This window comes from Betta splendens, chromosome 2 (genome assembly GCF_900634795.4).
Source record: "Betta splendens chromosome 2, fBetSpl5.4, whole genome shotgun sequence".
Classification (NCBI taxonomy): domain Eukaryota; kingdom Metazoa; phylum Chordata; class Actinopteri; order Anabantiformes; family Osphronemidae; genus Betta; species Betta splendens.
Genome location: NC_040882.2, coordinates 11,548,926 through 11,572,407, shown reverse-complemented (window position 1 = coordinate 11,572,407; position 23,482 = coordinate 11,548,926). Strand labels below are relative to the sequence as shown.

Here is a 23,482-nt window from a genome sequence, read left to right as displayed (position 1 = left end):
TCATGCGAGGAGGTGGCTGAAGAGACGGCGCGGTGCGAAGGCCAAACGAGAAGCGACGGCTCCGGCGGCTGCAGGCGCTGCAGGGTGGAAGCAGAACCCGAGGGAGGCGGTCCTGCAGGGAGACCGTGGGGCAGGTGCAGCAGGAAGTGTCGGGCTTGGGCTAAGTTCTGGGAGCAAAGCAACACGGGCTGAGAGGAGAAAGGGTCGCAGGGGTTTGTTACATTGGGCCCAAGACTCTAAAGACACTTAAACTGAGACTGACTGACTAAATGACTGGACACACAGAGGATGATGAAAACAAAACCAAGCTACTAATTCATTGTTTTACAAAAGAATCATGTTTGGTCAAATATGCAACATTCTTTTATTATTTTAACTTTTATCTCAAAAACAAATTATACAAATATCAAACAATTTAAACTTAAAATACAGAAAAAAAAATATTTCACAAATTGGCCACAAATGTAAATTCTCAGAAAAAGAAAACCTGTTTAGGAACGTCCCCTTTGACCCAAAGCTAATCTGCTGCCAATGTTAACACTCACATGCAAAGCAGCTGAAGTTAGCGGGTTTCGTTTGTTTGGTCTGTTCAATAATTCACTGCAGCTCTGGGAGGAACGGTGAAAACCCCGAATCTCCTGCAGCTCAGGAGCCGCGAATAACAGCGGGCTGGAGTTCAGTTGCTTTTCATCAAAGCAGAGTACAGACGCCCGTGACACAGCTCAGAGGTGGAGCCGGGCACGGAGGAGAGGTGTGAAGGTCCCGGGGTCCAAATGTGGCCAACACATACTGGGAATGAACTGGTCTTCGCTCAAAACCAGTTAGAATAAGTCAGGTCATTAAAAGCTGACACAATGTGACTGTGAGCAGAGGAAATGAAAGATGCCTGGAGTCAAAGAAGCTGCAGACTCACAAAATATCCCACACGTGACAATCAGGCCAGGCGTTCACACGGGCACCGCTGTTGTGTGTCTTTTAAACCAAGTACTGCACCAACGAAAAGGATGCTTCCATTCAGCTAAACTGCAAATGCATCGATGTGCAAAGAAGGCAAAGCCTTTGTTCTAACGGAATGTATTTCTGGGTTTATTTACTTCAATTGGATCCTAAGTAAACTTTAGGCATGGACAAAAATCCAATGATGCGTCTCTGAACCTGTTTCTTTGCAGTTTAGCTGCACAGAGTGGCCGTTAACAGTCCCCATTACGCGGGTTGAGATGTGACTTTGGGTTCAGCTGTAGCCTCCTCACACCGAAGCGCTGCTCAACTGCACGCGTAGGTCCAGTGGAATTTGGTTTGGGTCATTTCCTGGTAATTCTACTTGAAACGGACTTACACTCACACATTCAGTTGTTTCGTCGAGGCACCGGACAGTTCTCACCTACTTCACAGAAATCTAAATGATGAGTAGATGATATTGATATACGCCAACACATATAACACAAGTACGAGCCACTGAAATGCGAAGTGGAGACTGATGGTTCTGTTCAGGGGACGGGACTTTAATGTATTCAGGGCTCATTTACTGTAGTTTGGTACCGAATCCATAGATTTAGCTTCGTCCTAACATAATGTACAGTAGGGAATGATGATCACAGCCACAAACAGCAGCCAAGCTCCTGTGAGGCCTGGAACTGGGTCAGCCCGGTTCTAATGGAGCCCCTCTGAAAACCCAAACAAGGTGACGGAAGACAAGCGCATATTAGCAAGTATATAGAACACTAATATATGTAATAAATAATAAGGTTTTAATAAACCAATCAATTTAAGCCTTTATATTAACACATTCGCTGCTTGTGTTTCTCTGCAGGAAAGAAAATAACAAAAGATGGAATCAAAGAGTTGCAAGGCTTCCACTCACCAACGTGACTAATCTGCTCAGAGACCTATATTCTCAGATATAGTTTGGCCCCATCACTTACATGAGAAGCACCTTCAGGAGACAAGTTTTAAAGGCCAGTACGAACAGGAGACTGATCACAGCTGATGACAGACACTGTTTAAAAATAGCGGATGTGTCCTTTATCACTTTGGTCTATAACAAGGTTTCAGAGGGCAATAGTCTCATTATAATGCTATTAGTTGAGCTGTTCAGGGTCCTCAGAGGATAAACGGGAATCGTTTTGACTCAGACCTTTTATTTGTCAACTTTAAACTAAAAATGGTGTCAAATTTTACCTACACACATATAATCTCTCCTCAAGGAAAAGCATAAGGTTGAACGCTGCAGTCTCCTGTAACTGGGCCTCACGGGGAGCTTCTTAGATGCTGCTCCCTCTGTGGTTGTATCTACGAAATCAACATCACGTTCCATTTTCATATATCTGACAGCAGAGAATTCAAACTAAACATTGGATCCCACACACGTGACTTAATAAAAACATTGGTCCTTGGAATTTAGGCGATATGAAGGAGATTGGTAAGAACTCATCCCATTGTTATTCAGTCAGACAGGTGCTTCTGGCGTCTTCGCTTCGCTGACACTTTAATGGCTGAGCTGTTCAAAATAGAAAAATGACATCTTATAATCTTCTTTGCGGCCGTCGTCTCCACCGTTACATTCTCAGGCGCGACCGTTAGTAAACGCGCGTTGGCACAGCTTCGCTCTCAGGCCGCGCAGACACATCAGCAGGAAACCGGACCTCCTGTCACACAGGCATCCACGCAGCAGCTCCTTCATCCGCTCACACGGCCGTCTCCTGGTCCTCCCTCTGGATCATCTGGTAGTGCTGTCGGGTCTCCAGGTAACCCGCCAGCTCGGAGTCGTGGGCCTTCTCAGCCCTGTTCTTGGGAGTGTCCCCCTGGGTGGAGACAAGCAGGAGAAGGAGATAGTGAAGCTTTCAGTCCGGGGGACCGGACCCCTCTGGCGTCCGTGGCTCTGCAGAACACGGATGCCCCAGAGCCTAAATACCCAGGGCTCTGAACCAGTCCATTAGAACCAGTCCAGCCGCCACCAAGCAGCACCCGGGGCTTAACCAGGGGACAGACTGGCCGTCTCCTGCTGCAGTTTGCTGCTTCTCCCCATATTAATCCTAAACATAGCTGCCGACCAATTTACACAGAACATGTCAATATATTGGAGCTTAATGGACACATTATGTCACCTCCACCCTTAATGTGGTCAGGCTCTGACAGAAACTGCACTGCTGTTAGCTCTGTCCAACCTGACTGCATGATGAACAGCAGGCTGCCAGAAAGTTCAACACGCCAGGCAATTTGTTGAAACTTTTATTCCGCAGCGACCGGCCTCTCCTGCCTGCTGCCGTTTCATTAGGCTCCGGCTGCAGTGAATATAAAGAGTCTGTTAGTGGGTTTACGGACCGGCTGATGTCTGTGTCCATCGCTTTCTCCCTAATTGCAATTTTTAAAAAAAAGGTCACTGTTGAAGCAGCGCTGCGTTCGAGATCACAGGAAATAAGTGAATTTGCAGCGACACAAACAACACGTGTCCTTGAGGAGAGGAACGCACGCACACCACGTAATCGGAGTGGTTGCTTATGGAGGAGAGGCCACTAAATCACTTCTACAGACTCTAATTAACTGGATCTAGAGTGTGTGTGTGTGTGTGTGTGTGTGTGTGTGTGTGTGTGTGTGTGTGTTGCATTTGTCTCTGGGCTTCTTCCAGATTTGGAAACATTCCCAGAGACAGATGAACAAGGAGAGGTGAGAGGAAAGGGAGCTGAGCTTTATTTCAAGACCAGCGAGTAACACATCTGTTCCTAAAGCCTCCAGTTAACATCAGACAGAGAGAGAGAGAGAGAGAGAGAGAGAGAGAGAGATGACGAGATGAAACAGTCAAAATCATAGTCTCCATAGTCTCAAGTCATTTCTCTCTCCCTCTCTCTTTGTAACTAGGTCATTGCTGAGTCCAGACAGTTTGAGCTTTTGAAATCAAGATGAGGAAACTGAACAACAGGGGGAAAAAAAGATGCATCTGACACACACACAGTCATAATGTCAGGCTCCAGAAACCACAACCTTCACTTATAGGAGCCCGACGTGCCATTTTACACACTGTGATTCTCCCAGGCAGAGATGACAACAGCTGCAGCAGGAATAACCCAGGCTGCAAAACATGAGATTTCCATTCCCTGAATGTGTTTTTCTTAACATGGGCGTATTTACAGTATGTCGATGGCTTGTTGCTCCGCTGCACAGGACTAAGAGTCAACGGACACAAAGGGTTGTAATAATTCCGTGTCCACACAGAACAGGTGCTTAAAATGGTATCACCTCTTTATTTACGCTGCACTTGGAGCAGACTGCCCTTACCAACAGCTTTCTATTGTTGATACATGTTAAAATTAGGTGACCTCCAGGGACGGGAGTAATTAGAGCAGGAGAGAAGGTCACAGTCAATGGTTTGGTAAAACCAGAGTGACAGGGTGTGACGGGAGGACGAGGAGGAGGTGGTGGGTGGGATGACAAAATGAAGGACGCTCAGCTGTTTTCCTAAAATAGTCAGCGCCGCTTCATTAAAAAAAGAAGGAACGTGTCCGAAAACATTTGTTTGTATGAATGAAGCACCCAAGCAGTGCAGGTAAAGACGCAGATGTGGAACCTACAGTACCTGTAGGTCTGTTTTCATCAGCGAGGCTCCTGCTTCTACCAGATAATGACAGATGCTCCTCTGGCACAGCGACGCAGCCCGATGCAGCGCCGTCTCCCCTCTGGTCCAGGGTTCAAACACAGGGAGACACAGAATGAGGCCGGAGCGGTTCACAGCTCCTGGGAGTCCAGCACTATTGATGATCGGGCCCCTGCTGCTTCTATTTGCTGTCTCATGTTTATTCCCTTTCTAACGAGGCACAGTACATATACAGTAGCGCAGCAGAGCCACGGGGGAACACTGTCAGAGCTGCTCCTGCAGCCACGAGAGGCTACGGCGCGTCCATTAAATATGGGCAGAGCAGTCACATGACGGGACTTACTGTTGTTTTTCTGTGACATCAAGCAGGTCACCGGGAGCTGGAGGACACAGACGAGAAGAGATCAGTGTTCACTCGCTTCAAATGTCCATATGCCTCATGAACCCTAACTTTTCACTTTAGTTCAGTTCAATTAAAACAACACAGCTGTGAGCAGAACCGTCCAACTGCAGTTAAGGTCAAATTACACTTCTCAGATGCAAAAACAAGGAGTCTGCCAAACAAAAGTAGCAGCAACTAAAAATCAAAATCACGTTTTCTTTATAGTATTTATTATGACATATACTATATACTGAATACCATGTAATATAATTTCAATATAACATAATGATTGTTGTTGACTAGTTACCATTGTCTAGAATGTAGCGGACTATGTCTTTGTTTCCTGCACTGACAGCATGGTGTAGCAGGCTGCAGCCTGATTGGTCCAGAGCTGTAAGGTCCGCCCCCTTCTTGTGCAGCTCCTGCAGCTTTTACAGAAAAGTGCATCAAACAGGTCAGAGCGCTACGAAATGGAGACAAAATGGAATTTGTGGGGACATTTACATCTTCTGATATGATTATTTAGACATCAGAGTAAAAGTAAAGTCACTTTGGCTCTGTTTTGGGTCCCCACCACCTTCTAAAGGAGCTAAGCTACAGGACAGCATGTGGACCATCTGGTCTCTGTCAGAAAATATCCACAGTCACAGACGAAAATAAAAACAGATGATGAGTTGGGTCAATGAAATAAACTGCTACCCACCTTCTTCCCGTCATTCTTCTTCACACACTCGATCAACTTTTCTAACATGGGGGAAAAAAAGAAGGCGTCAGTTCAAACTCCTGCAACGCCGTCAACTCAACAAGTCCGCTCTCTGTCGCTGCGGTGCAGAGCAGCATGGCACCGACTCAGATCTGTAGCCAGAGGCAGATGGTGTGGGTTTGTTTGATTGTCAATTAGCACAATCTAATAATTTATTGTTCGCAGACGCAGCTGACTCGCCCCCGATTTTGGGTTCGCGGGGCGTCCCGCCGCCTGCGACCCCGAGGAATCCGCAGTGCAGCACATTTTTTGGAATAAAACATGAACCAGCGGCTTTAAGAGAAGAGAGGTCGCAAAGGAGGCAGTGACACACGGGATTAATGAGCTGTGCTAATCCGCTGTCTGCCGCATTGTGGACCAAATACTGAGTTACAACCAAACTAATGCTTCAAATCGAAGGCTGGTGGTGCTGGTGTGTTCTGTGATGTTTTTATAGAAATCGATCACGCTGTTGATCACGCATGTTTAGATGTATCTCAAGAGTTTGACCAATATCTGCTGCTGCATTGGAATGACTGTGCCGGTGTAAACTGGCCATGTTAATGGTAAAAACAAATACAGGAAATAAAAAAATTTTCATCAAAATTATTAAAATCCCACCCAGTCGAGGCGGACGACCACAGAGCCTCACTATCATGATGTTTTATTAATATCCCAAAAGAGGGGATATTTTTACACAGCCAGAAGTAACACACTCCACCACAACGATAATAAATAACAGCAAGCAAGAAGAAACAATAGCAAAAGTTATTTATAAGCCCGATACCAGCGGGGGCCAGGACGTTTGCTCGCCCCAACCTGTTGGTACCGTCTACCTACACTTAGGCAGCTTCCTCCAGAGTCCCACAGGTTATGAAGGTCATTCACAGTCATCCCTGCGCTCTGACTGCACAGCAGCAGCAGCAGCAGCAGCCTGCTTCTGTTTCTGACAGCAAGGAACAGGTTCCAGCCCACAAAGGGAAAAACAGGAACAGGTCCTGACAAGTTCTGCCGAATGGTGCCGGCAAAGCAGTGGGAAGTCCCACCAATGTCAAAAGGAACAGGAGCCCAGTCGGGCCGTGACGGAACACTGTTACTACCGCTGTAAAACTGCAAGGGGTGGATTTAATGTGACAATTATAGTTTGTAAAAAAAATAATACAGAAAAATGAAAAAAAGACTGGATAGATTTAAACAATTACAACAATGTCTGAATAATAAGAGCTTTTGGATTCTGTCTCCTGCTGTTGCAAGCAGAGCTGTCCATTTTAATAAACAGTAGATCTGGATAATGAAGGAATTATTTGGCAAACATGCTTATTATTGATGACAATTCTAGGACGTGTGACACAAGTACTTAACTTGTGGCTGTGGTTGCAATGTTAGTCACATAATAAGTCATAGGAACGCCGGGAGGTCATACGGTCACACATGTGGAAGTGAGAGAGCCAGTGGATTAGACAAGGCCAATAAAACACATCCTCACCTAAATCTCTTTATTGGTTCGTGGTTGAAGCTCACGCTGAGTGTACGACTGAAGCCAGGCTGAGATATGAGATGAATGTTTATTAGGTTGACCTCAATACTCGCTCTCACTCCTCCTCTCTCTAAATAGCTGAGTCCTAATCCAGTTATGTTGGGCTTAGTGTGAGAAAGAGAGGAGGGGAGAGAGAGGGAGAGAGAGAGTGCAGACTTCAAAAAAAAACCTCTAAGAGCTTTTGTGCCTTCAAGACAAACCAAAAACAACACACACACCACAAAACCCAACACACACTCAGAATGTAGGAATTAAATAATTCGCCCAGGGAGGGAATTAAGTAAACCAGAGAAGATGAGAGGCAGGAGAGGAGATTTATGTAACCAAACGGGCAATGCAGGACCTGCACCCCCCCGTCAGGAATCGAGCACATCTTTCCCTCTGTCTATGTGACACACACACACACACACACACACACACACACACACACACACACACACACACACACACGTCACTTGCACCATTGAACTCCTCAGTCTGATGCACTCTGACTGTCCGACCCACACGGGAGCCGTCTGTCCGTCTGCGCGGGGCGACTCGTGCGTGTGAGACGAGACGAGGAGAAACAGAAACCAAATTCACATGACCTCATGACTCCATCGGCTTCGTTTCAAAGCTAATTATGCAAATTGCTTTAAAAGGTGGACCTGGCCGCCGATACGCCAGTCGCCCCAGCGCCCAGACTCAGCTACAGTCGGCTGTGAGTGGCTGACAGCACCTCTTTATTCATTCATTCATTCATTCCAATGACACAAATATAGTGGAGCACATGATGCAAGTGAGCCTTCAGCAAGATGAACACACACACACACACACACACACACACACACACACACACACACACACACACACACACGGCCATTATCTGTCGCCAGCCAGAAACAGAGGAGGCTGCTTCAGATAGTGTCTGCTCCTTCTGCCCACAGTCTGATTCCACAATGGCTCCTCCCACGGCTTTCCAGCCAGACACTTTGTGGAATCTTTGGCTCCTTCTACTGACACTAAGGCGTCGATATCTGTCTAGCAGATACTGTAAAACACTTCCTCCTCCAGCTCAACGTCTGTCTGCAGTCCTCGCCTCTACTTGGACCACACACCTGGTTTATGTTGCGTTGAGTGACACAACCATGTGCTTCATAGCAACGCAGAGTCCTGACAGCAGACATCACAGATCTGGAGGCGTCTTATGTTCAGGAACCATCTGCACCTCTACTGTAGCAGGCAGCAGCCTGTGTGTGGTGCGTTCCATGAAACTGGGACGTCCGGAACCTCCCCAGAACAGGACGGCGGATATTTCACGGTAAACAGAGATGGGTCCGACAAGTAGTGACAATCAGTGAGCTAATCTCTTTCAGTGTCTCTATAACGGTGACATTTTATTGTTTTAGGATTATCTCGAAGAACTGAGCGTGTGCCTTGATCCGTGTCTGTTGTCAGAATCGGTCTTCGCTGTGCCAGGTGCGGACGGCGTGCATGGAAATTGGTATTTCAAGACGGAGGTAAATAATGAAAAAGTCTAGTGCTTTTATCTCACAATTCAAAGCCCAGTAATGACTGAACGGTGAGTCTGACTCAGTGGGATGAGCAGCCAACTCTCCACAAACACTGGAGATGAGCTCTCAGAGCTGCTGGTCCAGTCCACTGCTGCTTAATTGTTGCTAATTAGGCTCCTCAATAAGTGTAAGTAAAGTAAATAATTTGTTTTTTTTCCAGCTCCCAGTAATCAAACCTTGTTTTCCTGAGCACGTTCGCCGGGTCACTGTTGATCTGCCTCATCTCCGAGACCTGACCTTTGTACGGAACAGCTGACGACAGCTTCGATCCGATTCTTGACCTTCTGTAATAAAATCTTAAGTTCACCTTTACCTAAATTTCATGACTCATCGTGTCTAAATCCTCAAATGTTCAGATTCTCTCTACATTTGAATAGAAACGTCCCAGCTTCATCTTTTTCCTCCTCCTCCAAGCTGAACTAAACAGGGAAACTAACACAAAAGCTCCACTGATCACCAATACCATTGTTCAGTTTTATGCAACACAGTGAATTAATAAGCAGGTGGTAAAAGTGAATATTGGAATATTACCCAATAATCAACATAATTCTGTGTCGTGGTGCAGAAGCATGATTTTTATTATGGAGTGTTTTGTTCTGTGGCAGCCTCTGTGACGGGTGCAGCCATAACACTCATGCCCTGTTGGCAGCCTAATGACACACTTGTTCATTTCCATTGTTTTATTGCTGCAGTATTACATTTTGTCCCCCCTTTGGAGCTAAAGCCTCTGATTGGCAGCAGATTGAAAGTGCTCCAGAAACAGATGTGCTTCTGTAACATCCAAAATACCACCAACGCCCCTCTTTGACTGAACCTCCCATCTGTTTGTGCTGCTGCCTCCAGCTGAGCTCAGTGCTGGGCATCAACACCCGCTCCAATCGCTCGCTGGGTCTGGTGTCGAGCTGACTGCTTATGCTCTATTCCCCTTTGAGTGACACCCTATGTATCAGGCGGTAAATAACGATAAACCTTGTGATGAACCATAATTATGCTTCACAGGTGTGAGTTTTATGCACAGACAGTGTGTGTGGCTCAGCCGCTGTCACCGATGCCAGCGGTTCTCTATCAGCTGCTGCCGTCGCAGGATGGGACTCATTTCCATAGCGGCTTTAATCACTGACAGCGAGAACTGGGTTGTGTTCACGTCAAAATATAAAACACCAAAAGTGGAATAAAACACAGCCGAGCCGCGAACTCAGCCCTGGGACAGAAACCGAAGCAGATCATGAAGTGAAAACACGCAAGTTCCCGAAGAGACTAAAACCACAGTGAAGCTGACAGAACAGAAAAGTCCCAAACACCTCCCAGCATGCCGAGCGAGGACGAGGCGGCGTGTCTGTCTGCAGACGCCGGAGCCGTCTCACTTCCCCGTCTTATTTGCACACACACACACACACACACACCTGTCAGCTGCTGCTTCCACCTTAGTGAGGACCTGATTCACTTTTAAACTGTCACGTCTGTGTCATGATGACACATTAGCAGCGCTGTTTGAGGGTCTAGACCCGGATTAAAGATTCAGGCTGGAATTAGTGTGTGTGTGTGTGTGTGTGTGTGTGTGTGTGTGTGTGTGTGTGTGTGTGTGTGTGTGTGTGTGTCTTACCCTTTGCTCTTTCCCTTTCCGCCTGGCTCATCTTCAGGTTGGTTTCCTGCCTGAACATGGAGACAAACAAATAAAAGGTCTAGTTTGCATCATTTTACTGTACATTTTCAATCGTGCCTGCGATTTCCAGTCTTACAATCACACACAATCTGCAGCATATTGATCTGAAGCAGAAGCTGGTCACACTAGAAACAAGGCTTCCTGAGGTAAAGTCCTGGTTGCTGAGCCATTCTTCTGTTTGCTGACATCCTGCTTTACATGTTGTCTGGGGTCTTAACCAGAGACTGGACACACCTGATGCAGAAAACAAGCACAACTATGGCTCTAAAGGACGAGGACCAACCAGACTAGTCAGCTCCAGGTGACAAATACTAGTGTCTACTTCAACTGTCACTACTTAACTCTCTGAAACTACAACTTAGATATAATGCTTCATTTAAACAAACTGGATGATTCATTCGAACACCACTAAGCCTCTGCAGTTCAGGACATTGAGCAGTTGAGTTGTGTGCGAGATCTGAAGTGACATCAGACTTTAAAGTGCCTCTGATGATTGATGTAGGATTCTCCATCATACTCATCTAATATAACTTCCCAATACTCTACCTGCCAACACTGACTCTCTATGGAGCTTTAAATCTGACGCTGCCACTGACTGTACATTATAGCATGCGGTACATACTGTAGTGCAGTAAGTGAGCCTCACACATTGTTCAGCCTTAGTTAACTGCTGGGTCAGTTTCAGTCATGACCGAATTAACAAACCCAGTGTTTTACAGTCCATGCAGTCCAATCAACCAGGCCACAATGTGTTGTTTAGTTAGCATTCCCATCATTTTCCATGCTAATCATTTCATTCTGCTATTTGGTTAATGTACTGAGTAATCACTACATTGTGTGACCATGTATCCTTCCTCCCAAGCACATTAACACACAGACTATGTGCCTCTTTGTCTCTTCCCTCATCATCGCTCTCCCTGAACGTATTGTAGTTGCCTGTTTGCTTTTCTTTCCTCTTTTCCTCCTGATTAACTGGTCGAGGCAGCGTGCCCGCACTCCTGGCCTCTCCTCTCCACCCTCACCCAGTGCTGATCAGGGAGGACTGTTGGGTTTCTGATCCTTCAGTTGCGCAGCGCCCTGAGATGGTTCTTTTGTGATTTGATGCTGCATAAATGAACCCTAACTGAGTCAAATTCTGTGTTTGTGTGAGGTTTATCAGACCGGTTTGAAAAACCCCATCTGCATCAGGAAGACAAGACGCTGGAAGGGACGGACGACCAGATTCCAGCAGAAGGGCACAAAGTTTAAAGCATCCTTCAAACACTTCTAAAGGCAAGAAATGTTTATTCCAGATAATCCAAATGACTCCGTCTGAAGGCAGCGTGGAAAGGCTGACATCGCACAGAGGGGTGAGACGCAACCAAACGTACAAATGGGCCTGTTGAATGATTTATTCATTCTGGCAGTGCGGCGACGGTGGAATTATGCAGCCTGGTAATGACTGCTGGTTAAGCTAGTATTTATGAGCTCTGATTTGATTCAAATTTCACACTACTCCCAAGGTCTGACAACAGAAGCAGAAAATATGCAAATGCAAATGACTATAATGTGGATCTGGCCACAATGCAACACGGTATATGTGATGATAAAGTATGAAAGGAGAAGGACACAGGCAGAAGTAAAGTACTAGAGTAACAAGTTGTGGGAGATAAACTAAAGGTGAGTCTGTCTGAGTAACAGTAGAAAGAAAGGTGATGGTTCAGTGAACCTCAGACCTCTAATGTATTCAATGGAGCAGCCTCTCGGTTAAGTACCAAAACAAATCAAACAGATGTTAATTTGTTCATTCTACATCAATTAACAACCAATAAAACAGCAAAATGTCTGGAATAAGCGTAAAGTAAAAGGATTAAAAGTAATTCATTCAGTCCAGCTCTGGTGATTAAACATACTGATGGTTTAGATGTAACCTGGCAACTACCAGACTCCACTAATCAGCTCAGGTCCAAGTGGATTAAAAAAGAAAACTTCCCTGCAGTTTTCCCTGAGAAATCTGAGACCGAACCGCATAAACGCACGGTCTGAACACATGTCCTCAGGCTACATCTTCCACCGACACGGAGGTACAAGAACTATCTCAATATTCCACGTTTTCGCTCCCAACTCTTGAAGAAAACGTGTCAGAGCTACATTAACATGACTTGTTGCACGGCTTTGGTGAAAACGTGTGAATCCAACACTGATCTAACAGGACAAGGGCTGAGCTCACACGCACACACACGCACACACACACACACACACACGCACACACACGCGCACGCACACACGCACGCACGCACACACGCACACGCGCACGCACACACACACACACACACACGCACACACGCACACACACACACACACACACACACACACACAGTACATGCTCCCATTCGTCAGTACAGCGGTGTTTTAATGAGGGCAGTACTGTTTGGCTTTAATGAGTACTGCTGTGCTTTGTGACATACTGTACTCTCCAGACTCCGACTGACAGTTACATACAGGTTTATTAATGAGTAAAATATTTAAGCAGAACACACACACACACACACACAGTCGCATGTCCTCATCAAACAGCCAACGCCACACTGTCTCAGCTCTTGCTGCAGCTGTCTCACACCTCGGCCTCCAACATGCCTGATGAGATCTGCGGTAGCTTGAGCCATGTTACAGGTTAGCGGCGACAGGGACATGGGCCCCAAGGCACTGCACACCTTAGCATGTATGTCTGTGTACTGGCAGTGTACTGACCTCACTCTGGGTTTAAAGTCAGCACCGGTGGTGTTGGAGCGATGGATGCAGCCTGCCCTGAAAAGGGAAGAACAAACCCAGCACATTCAAATTATCAGGTAGTTCTGTAAAGGCTGTCATTAAAAGTTTATGTATTTAGCAAACCAAAACAACGATCTGAAACAAGTAGACTTGATATTTCGCCTGGTGTTGGTCCGTCATAACTCTCATACAAGCGTTGGTTTGGCTGCAGCTTCCTGTAGTTCCTACAAAATCCCACCTGTGGTGGGAGTTTATACAGTAGCTGAAGGCAGATCATTTAATATGTGTGTTTAATACACACACTGAAAATGCTGAAAATGCTATTTAAATATAAAGGACCTCCACTTAAAAATGTTATAATAGCTCAGATCAGATTTAAAGTCTGTTTAAGCAAAAAAAGGAAACAGATCACAATCAATATCACATCATAGTCAAAAAACTGGGTGTTGTACAACAGATATGGTGACAACAATAAAACTGCTGCACGCGGATGTTTTGCTGCTGCTTATTGTGTTACTGGACGTAAAAAGCTGCATATCACATTTCCTACGATACATTTCACAACTGAACCGCGGTTACTGCACAAACACATTTATGAATGCTGTTATACAAACACAGTTTATGTCACCACATGCTGAAGCCAACCCTCATTACCAGTGACTGTCTGCATCAGCTTTTTTTTGCTGATAAATGAAAGAGTACAACGTTTACCCAGAATGCACTGCACTCCCAATGAAAACGATAGCTTTGTTGGAGCAGTTAATAAAACAAGATGTAATATATGACATATTTTGTGACTTGGGTTGGTTTAGTATCTTAAAACAGACGAGTCCTAGCAGCCAAGGCTCCATTCAAGGTTTACTACATACAGTACAAGTCTCACGCAGTCACTACATAAACGTAATTTGTCTCTAATTACGCACGTTGGCTCTCGTCACGTCAGCACAAATCACCTGTTACGGCTTAACATTATAATTCCGCAGAGAGCACAATGAGAGCGCGCGCGTCTACACGGTGCACCAACCTGCTGAGTTTGCTGGGCGCAGGTGTCGCATCATGCGTTAGAGCTTCGGAGGCTGAGCTGTCACTGTTCACTCGCTGCCTCTGGGAAGAACTGGAGCAGAACAAAGAGAAAATAAAGTCATCGAACAAGTCGGCCGGAGACGGCTCGCAGTCAGGACTGGAGGTTTTCCTGCGCCGAGCTTCCACACAGCTCCGAGAGGCAGGAACGGGGGCCGCAACAGAAAGGTGTCACGTCGTCTGATACCGTCACATTTCTAAAGGTAAACTGAGCATTTTTAAAGGAATACAATGAAAGTTTGTTTGTTAGAGACGATTGTCGGCCTTTAGGAGTTGAAACTGAATATATATCTTTGCATAAAGTCCTGTGGTAAGTAGGAATCCTACTGGGCAGGAAGCAGAAAGAAGGGAAAAGTATTTTAAAGGGTGTTGAAGGCAGACGGAGAGCAGCAGTATGTGAAATTCTCTGTGAACTTTCAATAAGTGAAGAAAGTACCAGCCAAGACTTTGCTAAAAAGTAATAAGTTCAGTATAAAGTCCCAAAAACGAAAGGGCTGGAGAGAAAATGAGATCTAGACGACTTTGAGTATTTCTGCTTTAGCAGAGAAGCACAAAGCCAGTGTGAGCGGGGTCCAACGGGCGATGGGGAGGTCTCCGCTGGAGAAGGACTTTTAAAGACCTTCTGAACCTTTCAGGAGCCTCTGCTCATGTTTCCCTGTGAAGGAGCCTCTGGTGAGGAGCTGAATAATCAATGTCATTTCTGTGGAGGTGCGGTCAACTCCGAGCCCGTGGCCCAACGCGCGTGAGGCCGCGCACGGATAAAAGACAGTGTTTCACGGCGACCTGTGGAGTTTCACTCTGGGTTTTCTGTTTGTATGTTCAAACTGAGCACCGGCGGCCGAATGACTTCGCTCTAGCCTTTCTCTGTTGTGTTACACACCCACCACCCACGAGGCCGCACAGGAACCCTGCAAAAAAAAGATCACGACAAACACGGCGGCAGCGCCGGATGTCAAACGACATTTCAGTCAATTTTGTTTTTTTTAAAAAAAAAAAATCCAATTTACTGTAAGCAACACACAGTACGCACAACGGGTCGGCCGGCGAGGACCGCGGCCAGCGAGAGAGCGCGGGAGGCAGAACCCAACAGCGCCAGCAGCCGTCACCGGGGCGACGGCGGCGCGCGAGGCTTCACGAGGCTTCACGAGGAGGGAGACAGAAGGCAGAGGCGTGTAGACCAGTAAACAGCAGGCCTGAGGACTGAGTCATCCAGGTGTGGAGCCTAAGGGGCTAAGGTTGGCTGCTCAAGTGTCAAACACACTGAAAACCACGTAACGGCATCATACAGTTAATATTGGTCTGCTTTTGTGGGAAAGCTGGAGATAAAAGGTCTAATAATATTAATAATAATAATAATGTAACTGAGCGGTCAGACCAGATGATGCATTACTATTAGATCATAAGCAAAATATCAGCACACATAGCGTTTTGAAGAATCCTTTCTGATGAGGACAGCTCTCCAGTGCACACGGACCTCACCCGGATCCACTCACTTCACACTGTAACGCTCGCTTTCAGCGCTGCCAACACGTTTGTGACCGCGACATCAACCCGAAGCCCCCCCCCCCCCCCTTATAATAACCCGCGCTGACCCCGCGACGGGCCCGATTGCGCCTGCTCAGATGTTTGCCCGCTGCCCGAGTGCAAAGCGACGGCGTGTGAACTTATCGGCTCAGAAATCGTTTGGAAAAACCAAAATGCTTAGTGTGTAGGTGTCTTTCAGCGCGTTTGTCAGAGAGACAGAGGTACAGAGGGAAGCGAAAGAGAGAGAGGGGTAATTATGGTGGGAGGAATAATGTTCAACTCTCACCCTGCGTGGGCAAACTGCTACGCTGTGTGCTAGAGAGAGGGTGTGTGTGTGTGTGTGTGTGTGTGTGTGTGTGTGTGTGTCTCTCTCTCTCTCCAGTCCTCTGACATGCTTTCCATTTCTCTCTCCAGCCACAGTTTTTTTTTCCTCTGACTCTATCCATCTTCCTCCTAAACCCATCTCTCTCCCTCGCTCTACCCCTGCCTCTCGGTCTCATCTCTCCTCCTCATCCTCCCACTCGGTGCACTCAGCATTGCAAATCAGCCGCCAACACACACACGCAAGTGCACACGCAAGTGCACACGCGTGTGCGCACGAACACGGGCGAGCGCGCTCGGCGCCGAAGGGAAGTGTTGTCAGGATCAGCAGGTTGTGTTGTTCTGACTATACTCTCATTGCACCTGTTACTGTATTCACAACCTCCCTTCTACTCTTTATGCTAATCTTCGCATGTTCGCGTTTCACTCTTGACATCAGCAGCTTGACAATATTTTTTAAACGCGGTCACGAAACTGAGCTAAGTCACATCGGCCGCATCATCGGAGCGACTGCTGATAAGTGAAGACAGAAAAGCAAACGGAGATGACAGAGAGTGACGCCGCGTGCCCACTCGTGTTTGTTACTGATAACTGCCATTCATTGCTCAAGTGCTACTACAGAGCACGGATGCTAATGAGCAGACGCATTATGTGATCAGGTCACATTAACACGTTCGGAGCGGCTAATGGAGCGTCGCGACGCGTTCCCGCTGAGCGGACGTGACGCTCTCCGTTGTGAGTTCGAACCTCAGTTCACCGTAAACAGAGCTTCACGCTTAAAACTGTCCCCCGATGCGGAGACCCTCAGCAGGAGGAGAGGCACTCACCTCCTCATCGCCGCTCAAAAGCCTAACGCGTGCTATGTTTAGCAGATAATGACGGACGAGGAGCTCCGGGTCGTGTGAATGATCTGCTGCGGTGGTTCGACGGCACAAAACCTCCTGGGGAAGCGTTTGACTGTTAAATCAGAAGTTAAAATAGCAGTTTAAAAAATATAAATCTCTTTTTTGAGATGGTGGCAGACGAAGTTCATGATTTTCTAACCAGGGAGAGCTAATATTTTTAACAACAATTATTATAGTTGTTAACATAACCTGAAATAATACATTACACTGCACAGGTCCCATCATGCTTTGCCCAATGCAAACATCAAGCCCCACACAGTAGAGACGAACAAGTCTCTGTGGATCTGTTTGTTCTGTACTGTCGCCTGTGCCTGGTGTTTACACAGCATCAGCTGCTCTAACAGGTTCATGTAGGTGAGAATTTAATCTGTGCGAGTGTAAATATGATTAAAAGGATCGCGTATGGAACGAGAGCAAGCGGAACTAATGTGAGAACGCACACACAGATCAGGTTATACAATAGTAACACTTGGCTGAACAGAAACGGTGGCAAGCGCTGATAGAAAATATTATTCTACAGTGTATCCACGCGCACACGCACGCACACACACGCACACGCGCGCACACGCGCGCACACACACGCACACACGCGCACACGCGCACACACACACACACACACACACACACACACACACACACACACACACACACACACACACACACACACACACACACACACACACACACACACACACACACACGCGCGCGCATCATCCTCCAACAGGCTCTGAGGCTTCGATAACTCAAACAGTACAGCAATGCAGGCAAATTTGCATGCGCTTGTTGGGCCAGTCGGAGCGAGCAGAGCCCCTCCAGCAGCAGCAGCCACGTCTGAGGATGTCTTAATGCGACTTGACATCCACCACTGTGACTGAAACCCTAAAATCTTGGCGTAATCAGAGAAGTTTAGCGAAACATCCAAACTCCCCTCGCTACAGCCAGTCGTCAGGGGATCGCAGGGTCGCGCACGCGCGGTTTCTGGGCCGCGTCGAGAGACTCGGGTCTGTTGCGCTCGGGGTCGGGAGACGAGACGCGATTTGACACGACCACAACACGGAGAGCAGCGGTGTGATGTTTGAGTGGGTGTTTTTACCTGGGAAGTGAGGAGAAGTCAGGGGAAGCGACAGCGCGGACGCCGGCCTCGCCTTCGCTGGGGGTCTGATTGGAGGAGCTTTCCCTAAGTGAGAGGAAAACACGGGGGAGCAGTGAAAACAAGCACCCTCTGATCGACACAGACGTATGAAACGCACAACAGCGTTTTCCAGCAGCCGCGAGCAGCATCGAGGCGTTTGTTCCTGTGAGCCATGCTCACACCAAAACCTCCTCCCTGCTGTAGTGAAACAGCAGCTCTAGAAATCCTGACCAGTGCAACCAGTGAGCTCCAGTCCAGCTCCCCTCCTACGTCCAGGTCTCTCAGGCCCGTTCTATTATTGTCCTTGCGTGCTTTATTTGTACGTCATTTATTATTCAGTTCATTAATGTTTTTCCTCCGGTTGCTTCCAGTGTTGCCGCATGTGGCCTACTTTTCTGCAGGTATGTGTCAAACACATGTGCAGGCTGTGAAACGAGGTCACGTGTGCTTAGACTACCACGTGCAGCTCCACAGAAAAGCGATCCCAGATTTCCTCTGTAAGATCTGATCCGTAAGTCACTGGCTGTGAGTTGGTTCCATTCAATTGGCATCAGAACGTTTTCAGCTTGCTGATGGCGATGGACCCACCTGCTTTGCTCCAGGCCGGGTGCTGGGTTGACCAGGTCGGGCATGGCTGAGGGGGAGGTGCCTACTGAGGTCTTCACAACCAGTTCAGGGTCCAGGATGAAAATCTCTTCCTGGGAGATTTCTGATACATAGTTGAGATGCTCCTGAAACAACACATGGACTTTAAGCCTCAATGAAAAGAAAAACAACAAGAGACACAAAAATGAGGCCTCGCTCGGTTACACAACCCGCATGCAGCTGGGAGCAGAGTTACAGGAGTGTGAGGTGGATTCGTCCAGCTCCTGCGCTCAGTGATTACATTTTTTAATGGTCTCAGAGTTCCCACAGCCTCATTAACAAAAGGAAGCAGCCGTAGAGGCGAAGCAGCAGCTTCCACCGCCGCGCTCGCACACTCCTCGAGACGAGCGAAGTCTGCAGGACAGACTCCGCCAGAGGAGGCTGGAAAGACTTCAGCCGAGGGCAACGTCGGAAACGAGGGACTCTCGAGTTTGATTCACTAACTTAGGGACCCTCGCGTGGTTTACGCTCACTGTCAAAGCGCCAACAGCTAAACAGGAAAAGCTCTGAGCTGCGGAGAATGCTAATACGCTCACGTCTCGGCTCGTGATTCGTTCTCAGTTCAGAAACCAAAAGCTTTCAAAGCAACTCACGGGAAGTTTAGCAGCTGGGTTTCTCACCTAACCGCCATCAATCATTCCAAGCAGTGTGGAAGCCTGGCCTCCATCTGAATGCATCATGCAGATAAGCTTCCTAAAGAGGAAAGACGGATGAACGTACCTGCGCTCTGTCTATCCTGTAGAAACGATCCGCCGTCGTAGCTGAGGAGACAAAGAGAAACACAATCAATCAAAGAAATATTTGTTGTAGAAAAACCCATCAGCTCGTAAAGTACTTTCCATCACTGCTATTCGACTATTCCTGTCTGATTACTGAACTTCAGCTTGATTCTTTTTCTAGCTTTTAAATGTTTGGTAAGTTGCATCCAAAACTATCCTTACTGTTGTTTTGATTCAGTTTGTTTATTTATGGAGACTACATCATTACTGCCACTAATGGTATTTCCCAGTTTCCCCCCAGTAAGATGCTGGAACAATTAAAAGGCGCCGGGTTAATGTGACGCCATTGTTTCCTCCTAACGATGCAGACTTTTGCACAAACAAATCGCAGGTGATGCGGAGCTGCAGCGCAGCGGAGCCGGCGGATGCCTTTCACAAAGACGCGGAGCGAGCAGCACATTATGCAAGCTTGTTTTCTCGGCGCAACAATTGTGCCACGCAGCCAAGACAGTCGACTAAAAATAGGCCATTTCCCAGCGTGATTACTGATCTCCAATCAGGTGTGGAGCAAGGAAGCAGCTACGGCTTCAGACGCTGAAAGTAAAGCCGTCAGATGAGGCCTGGTGGTGGCAGAACGCCGTGGAGGGCTTTTATTGCAGCGGGTACGGCCACGCGCTGGATGTTTACAGACGTTACTTAAAAGCCTGTTGCGGCTCCGATAATGAATGAATTTTCCCTTTAAATCCTCCTCAAACGCTCCGTCTGGCTTTCATCTAGCGCTTCGTCTTTTTTTTTTTTTTGTTTCCAGCTCCCTGATAAATTCCACCAGGAGTCGATCCAGGCAGAGGTGCTTGTGTGTTTGTGTGTGGTGTGTGTGTTTAACATCGTGTAAGATGCCTTTTTTCCCCCCCGTGATATTTCAGTATGAAATTAATATTCATGACATGGAGCAAAACTATGATCTGATAAAACTCAGCTTTGTTATTTTTGGAGAATTCATGCACAGAAACCTGTTTTGTAATGGTAAAGAAACAATGTTCTAATCTAGTCTGTTATTACTATTATTCTGCAGTGCTACAGGTTATTGTAACACTGTTTAGTCCTGAGGGTGATCCACTGTTTGATGAAGCCTTCCAGAAGAAAACATTTGGCACACACTTCAATGATCTGACAGGTTTTAAACAAAGCCTCATTCAACCATCACATCAAAACCACAATGACGGCTTTGACTGCAGCTCCGAATATGCTTAACAATGTGTGCGCGCGCGTGTGCGTGTGTGGGTGTGTGTTTGTCAGTATCAGGAGTTTCGCTGCAGTTTGTGCTGACAGAAGGAACAATGCTGCTGGTGTGTGTGCAAATCTGGCGGCGGTGAGATTGTGGAGGCAGGAGTGAGTTCTCCCCGTGCGGGCTGTCAGATCACGATATCATGACGCCCGCCGCCGTTTATCAGCGCAGTCGGGAGTCTATCGCCGCGCTCCTCGGGCTCCGAGGCGAGGTGGCCGACGAACGGGGCGCCGAGGGAGATGAACGGAGCGGCGGCTTCGTGCGGGCAGCTCTTTGTCGCCGCGTCGACGCCCTCTGATGAGCCGTCGCCGCAGGCTGCTGATTTGATTTTAGAGCGTCACAATCATCACAGCAATAATGAGATGCTCACACTGGCTGTAATCATTGCTCCACTAACAAACAGCTTCCAGGTCGTCCAGTCAAAGACGTGGGGGCAAAAAAAACAGAGTTTATTTGTCTAACTTCTGTTAGAAGTTATTATAATCAAAAGCCAAACATTCCAATACAGCAGCTCTGCCATTGATTCTATGGTCACTGCAAGATGTCACATAGGTGATAACTCTACTATACATTTATACTGAGCCCACCGTGACTGATGGAGTTAGGAATTAGGTAGAATAATTCTGGTATCCCTGGAGCTTGTGTTAAATGTACTGTTACGGCTTTAATTTATCATTTGTAACTACTGTAGATTATTTGTGTATGAGCAGCTAAAGATTAACGCGGGAACAAAGGAGCTACTTGGATGGGTGTAGTGTTTCTGTTGGAGCTAATGCAGAAAAGTTGTGTAAAATCGCTTAATTGTAATGTGTGACGGGGGAAGAGAAACCACCAGCGTGAGTCTCCAATGGCAGCGGTGTAAACAGATGCAGAGCGGCCAAACATGCTACAACGAATGGAGCTGACTGTTAAACACACACTCACAGTTTATACCTGTGTTCATGTAAAGGTGCAGTTGTATATAAATACCCACTGGATCATCCTGCACTAAAATGTTATTATGAGTTCATTTCACTTTACTTTTAATTTACATTTGATAAGACTTTATACTTACAGTCCAGGAAACACCACTTGGGAGAAAGTCTCTGTGAAGAAATGATCTGTGGTTCAGCTGCTTCCTCCTGAATGACAGACACAGACAACAGCTACGTGTCACAGCAGGTAATAACTGGCTGCCAGGGGAACGGGAGCTCAGCTGACCTGAGGATGAAGCCTCCTGTTCACAGGCCTCTCTACAGAACAGACAAACCGCCATCAGATAAGATGAAGAAGAAATGCATTGGACGTCCTCGGTTCGGAGCCTTTAGCCGGTCTCAGCTTTAAGTAAGTGTCCCGAGGCACGTCTCACCTTGATTCTTTCACTTGCAATGCATCTTTAGTGACAATCTCTGCAGACACGCAAGCTCTTCTGCAGCTTTCAAGGAGCCTCCTGCACCAATACACAACATACGGCATAGCGAAATCTGATATTTCATCTGTCCTTATTGAAAGGCGACCTCTGAGTGCAGGGTTTACTGCTCCACAGCTCTGATGGGATGGCTATGAGGCGTTCAGGGACGGTGCAGCGTGCAAGATACAGTACAGGGTTTGGTTACATTTGCAATTATTATTATCCCAACCCGACCTATGAGTACAAGAACTGACTGGTTTTAATTTAAATGTTCACAAGCGAGAAACTGAGCAAAACTCCGATGACGGTTTGTCCAGACTCAGCTCTGCTAGAGCTGAGCTCTAATTAAATCTCCAGCAGCAACGACAACCCCAGGTTTCCTCCACAGGCGTCTAAACTTGAAATCTCCGTTTACTCTTCTCTGATTACTCAATAAAACACCGAGCTTAAGAAACATTTCTACTACAGCTCACTTGCAGCCAAAGCCCGGACATGTTCATCGTGCGTTAAAGTTATTCAGACAGGCTTTGTAATGTTCGAAAGAGCATTCTGCGTCTGTGACCTTCGGAAAGTTGTCAACACCATCACATCCGCCCGCCTCATTACCGCAGGTTTTTTTGTTTTTTTTTTTTCATTCGGGCATCACTCAGACGTTTTTTCCTCATCCAGTCTCCAATTAGCTCAGAAAGCTGCAGTGAGACTTTTAACAAGATCAAGAAACAGACAGCAGATTACTAAGACTCCTGCCTCCCTGCACCGGCACCCTGTTAACTACAGACTCAAGTTTCGAATCATGCTCTTTGTTTACACAGAACTAAACGGCCGGAGCGGCTGTGCCTGTGAATTCCTGCCCCCGTACCACACTGTCAGACACCTCAGATCTCGCAGCCAAAGACTCCTGTCTGTCCACAGATCAAGAGCTGAATGTTGCGGCCGTGCGTTCTCAGCAGATGTCCCACAGATTGTCACATTACATCATTCATGTTATTAGCGGAGCAACTTTCGGTGGGTTCTGGTTTTTTATTCAACTATGTTTGAGCAGTGTGTGGTAATCTCGGCGTTGCACAGAAGTTACAGGGCAATGTCTGAAGGCAGACACACTCGCTGCTTTGAGAGCAGGCTTCAAACTGGTTCTTCTGGTTGTTGTCCTTTTGCCTGTTTTCTATCCGCTCACTCCAAACCAGTCGAGGCAGATGGACGCCCACCATGAGTGTGGATCTGCTGTGGGTTTTCCCTCTCCACTGTCTCCTGCTGCTGCTCAGTTT

General features: G+C 47.0%; 1 protein-coding gene across 8 annotated transcripts in view; it reads right to left on the bottom strand.

Annotated features, from left to right (window-relative positions):
* Positions 1–340: 340 nt before the first annotated feature.
* dgkza (diacylglycerol kinase, zeta a) overlaps positions 341–23,482 on the bottom strand; it is a 62,525-nt gene continuing 39,383 nt past the window's right edge. For 7 of the 8 annotated variants that reach the window (XM_029142501.3, XM_029142500.3, XM_029142502.3 and 4 more), the window contains 12 exons: positions 21,882–21,948; positions 19,544–19,584; positions 18,767–18,909; positions 18,140–18,223; positions 14,241–14,330; positions 13,196–13,252; positions 10,406–10,455; positions 5,674–5,714; positions 5,278–5,398; positions 4,932–4,968; positions 4,571–4,670; positions 341–2,801 (listed from right to left, as the gene is read on the bottom strand). In XM_029142501.3, coding sequence (XP_028998334.1) covers positions 2,685–2,801; positions 4,571–4,670; positions 4,932–4,968; positions 5,278–5,398; positions 5,674–5,714; positions 10,406–10,455; positions 13,196–13,252; positions 14,241–14,330; positions 18,140–18,223; positions 18,767–18,909; positions 19,544–19,584; positions 21,882–21,948 — 948 coding nt within the window. In that variant the 3' untranslated portion in view covers positions 341–2,684. The remainder of the gene's footprint in view (positions 2,802–4,570; positions 4,671–4,931; positions 4,969–5,277; positions 5,399–5,673; positions 5,715–10,405; positions 10,456–13,195; positions 13,253–14,240; positions 14,331–18,139; positions 18,224–18,766; positions 18,910–19,543; positions 19,585–21,881; positions 21,949–23,482) is intronic. The other variant, XM_029142497.3, reaches the window with a different exon arrangement.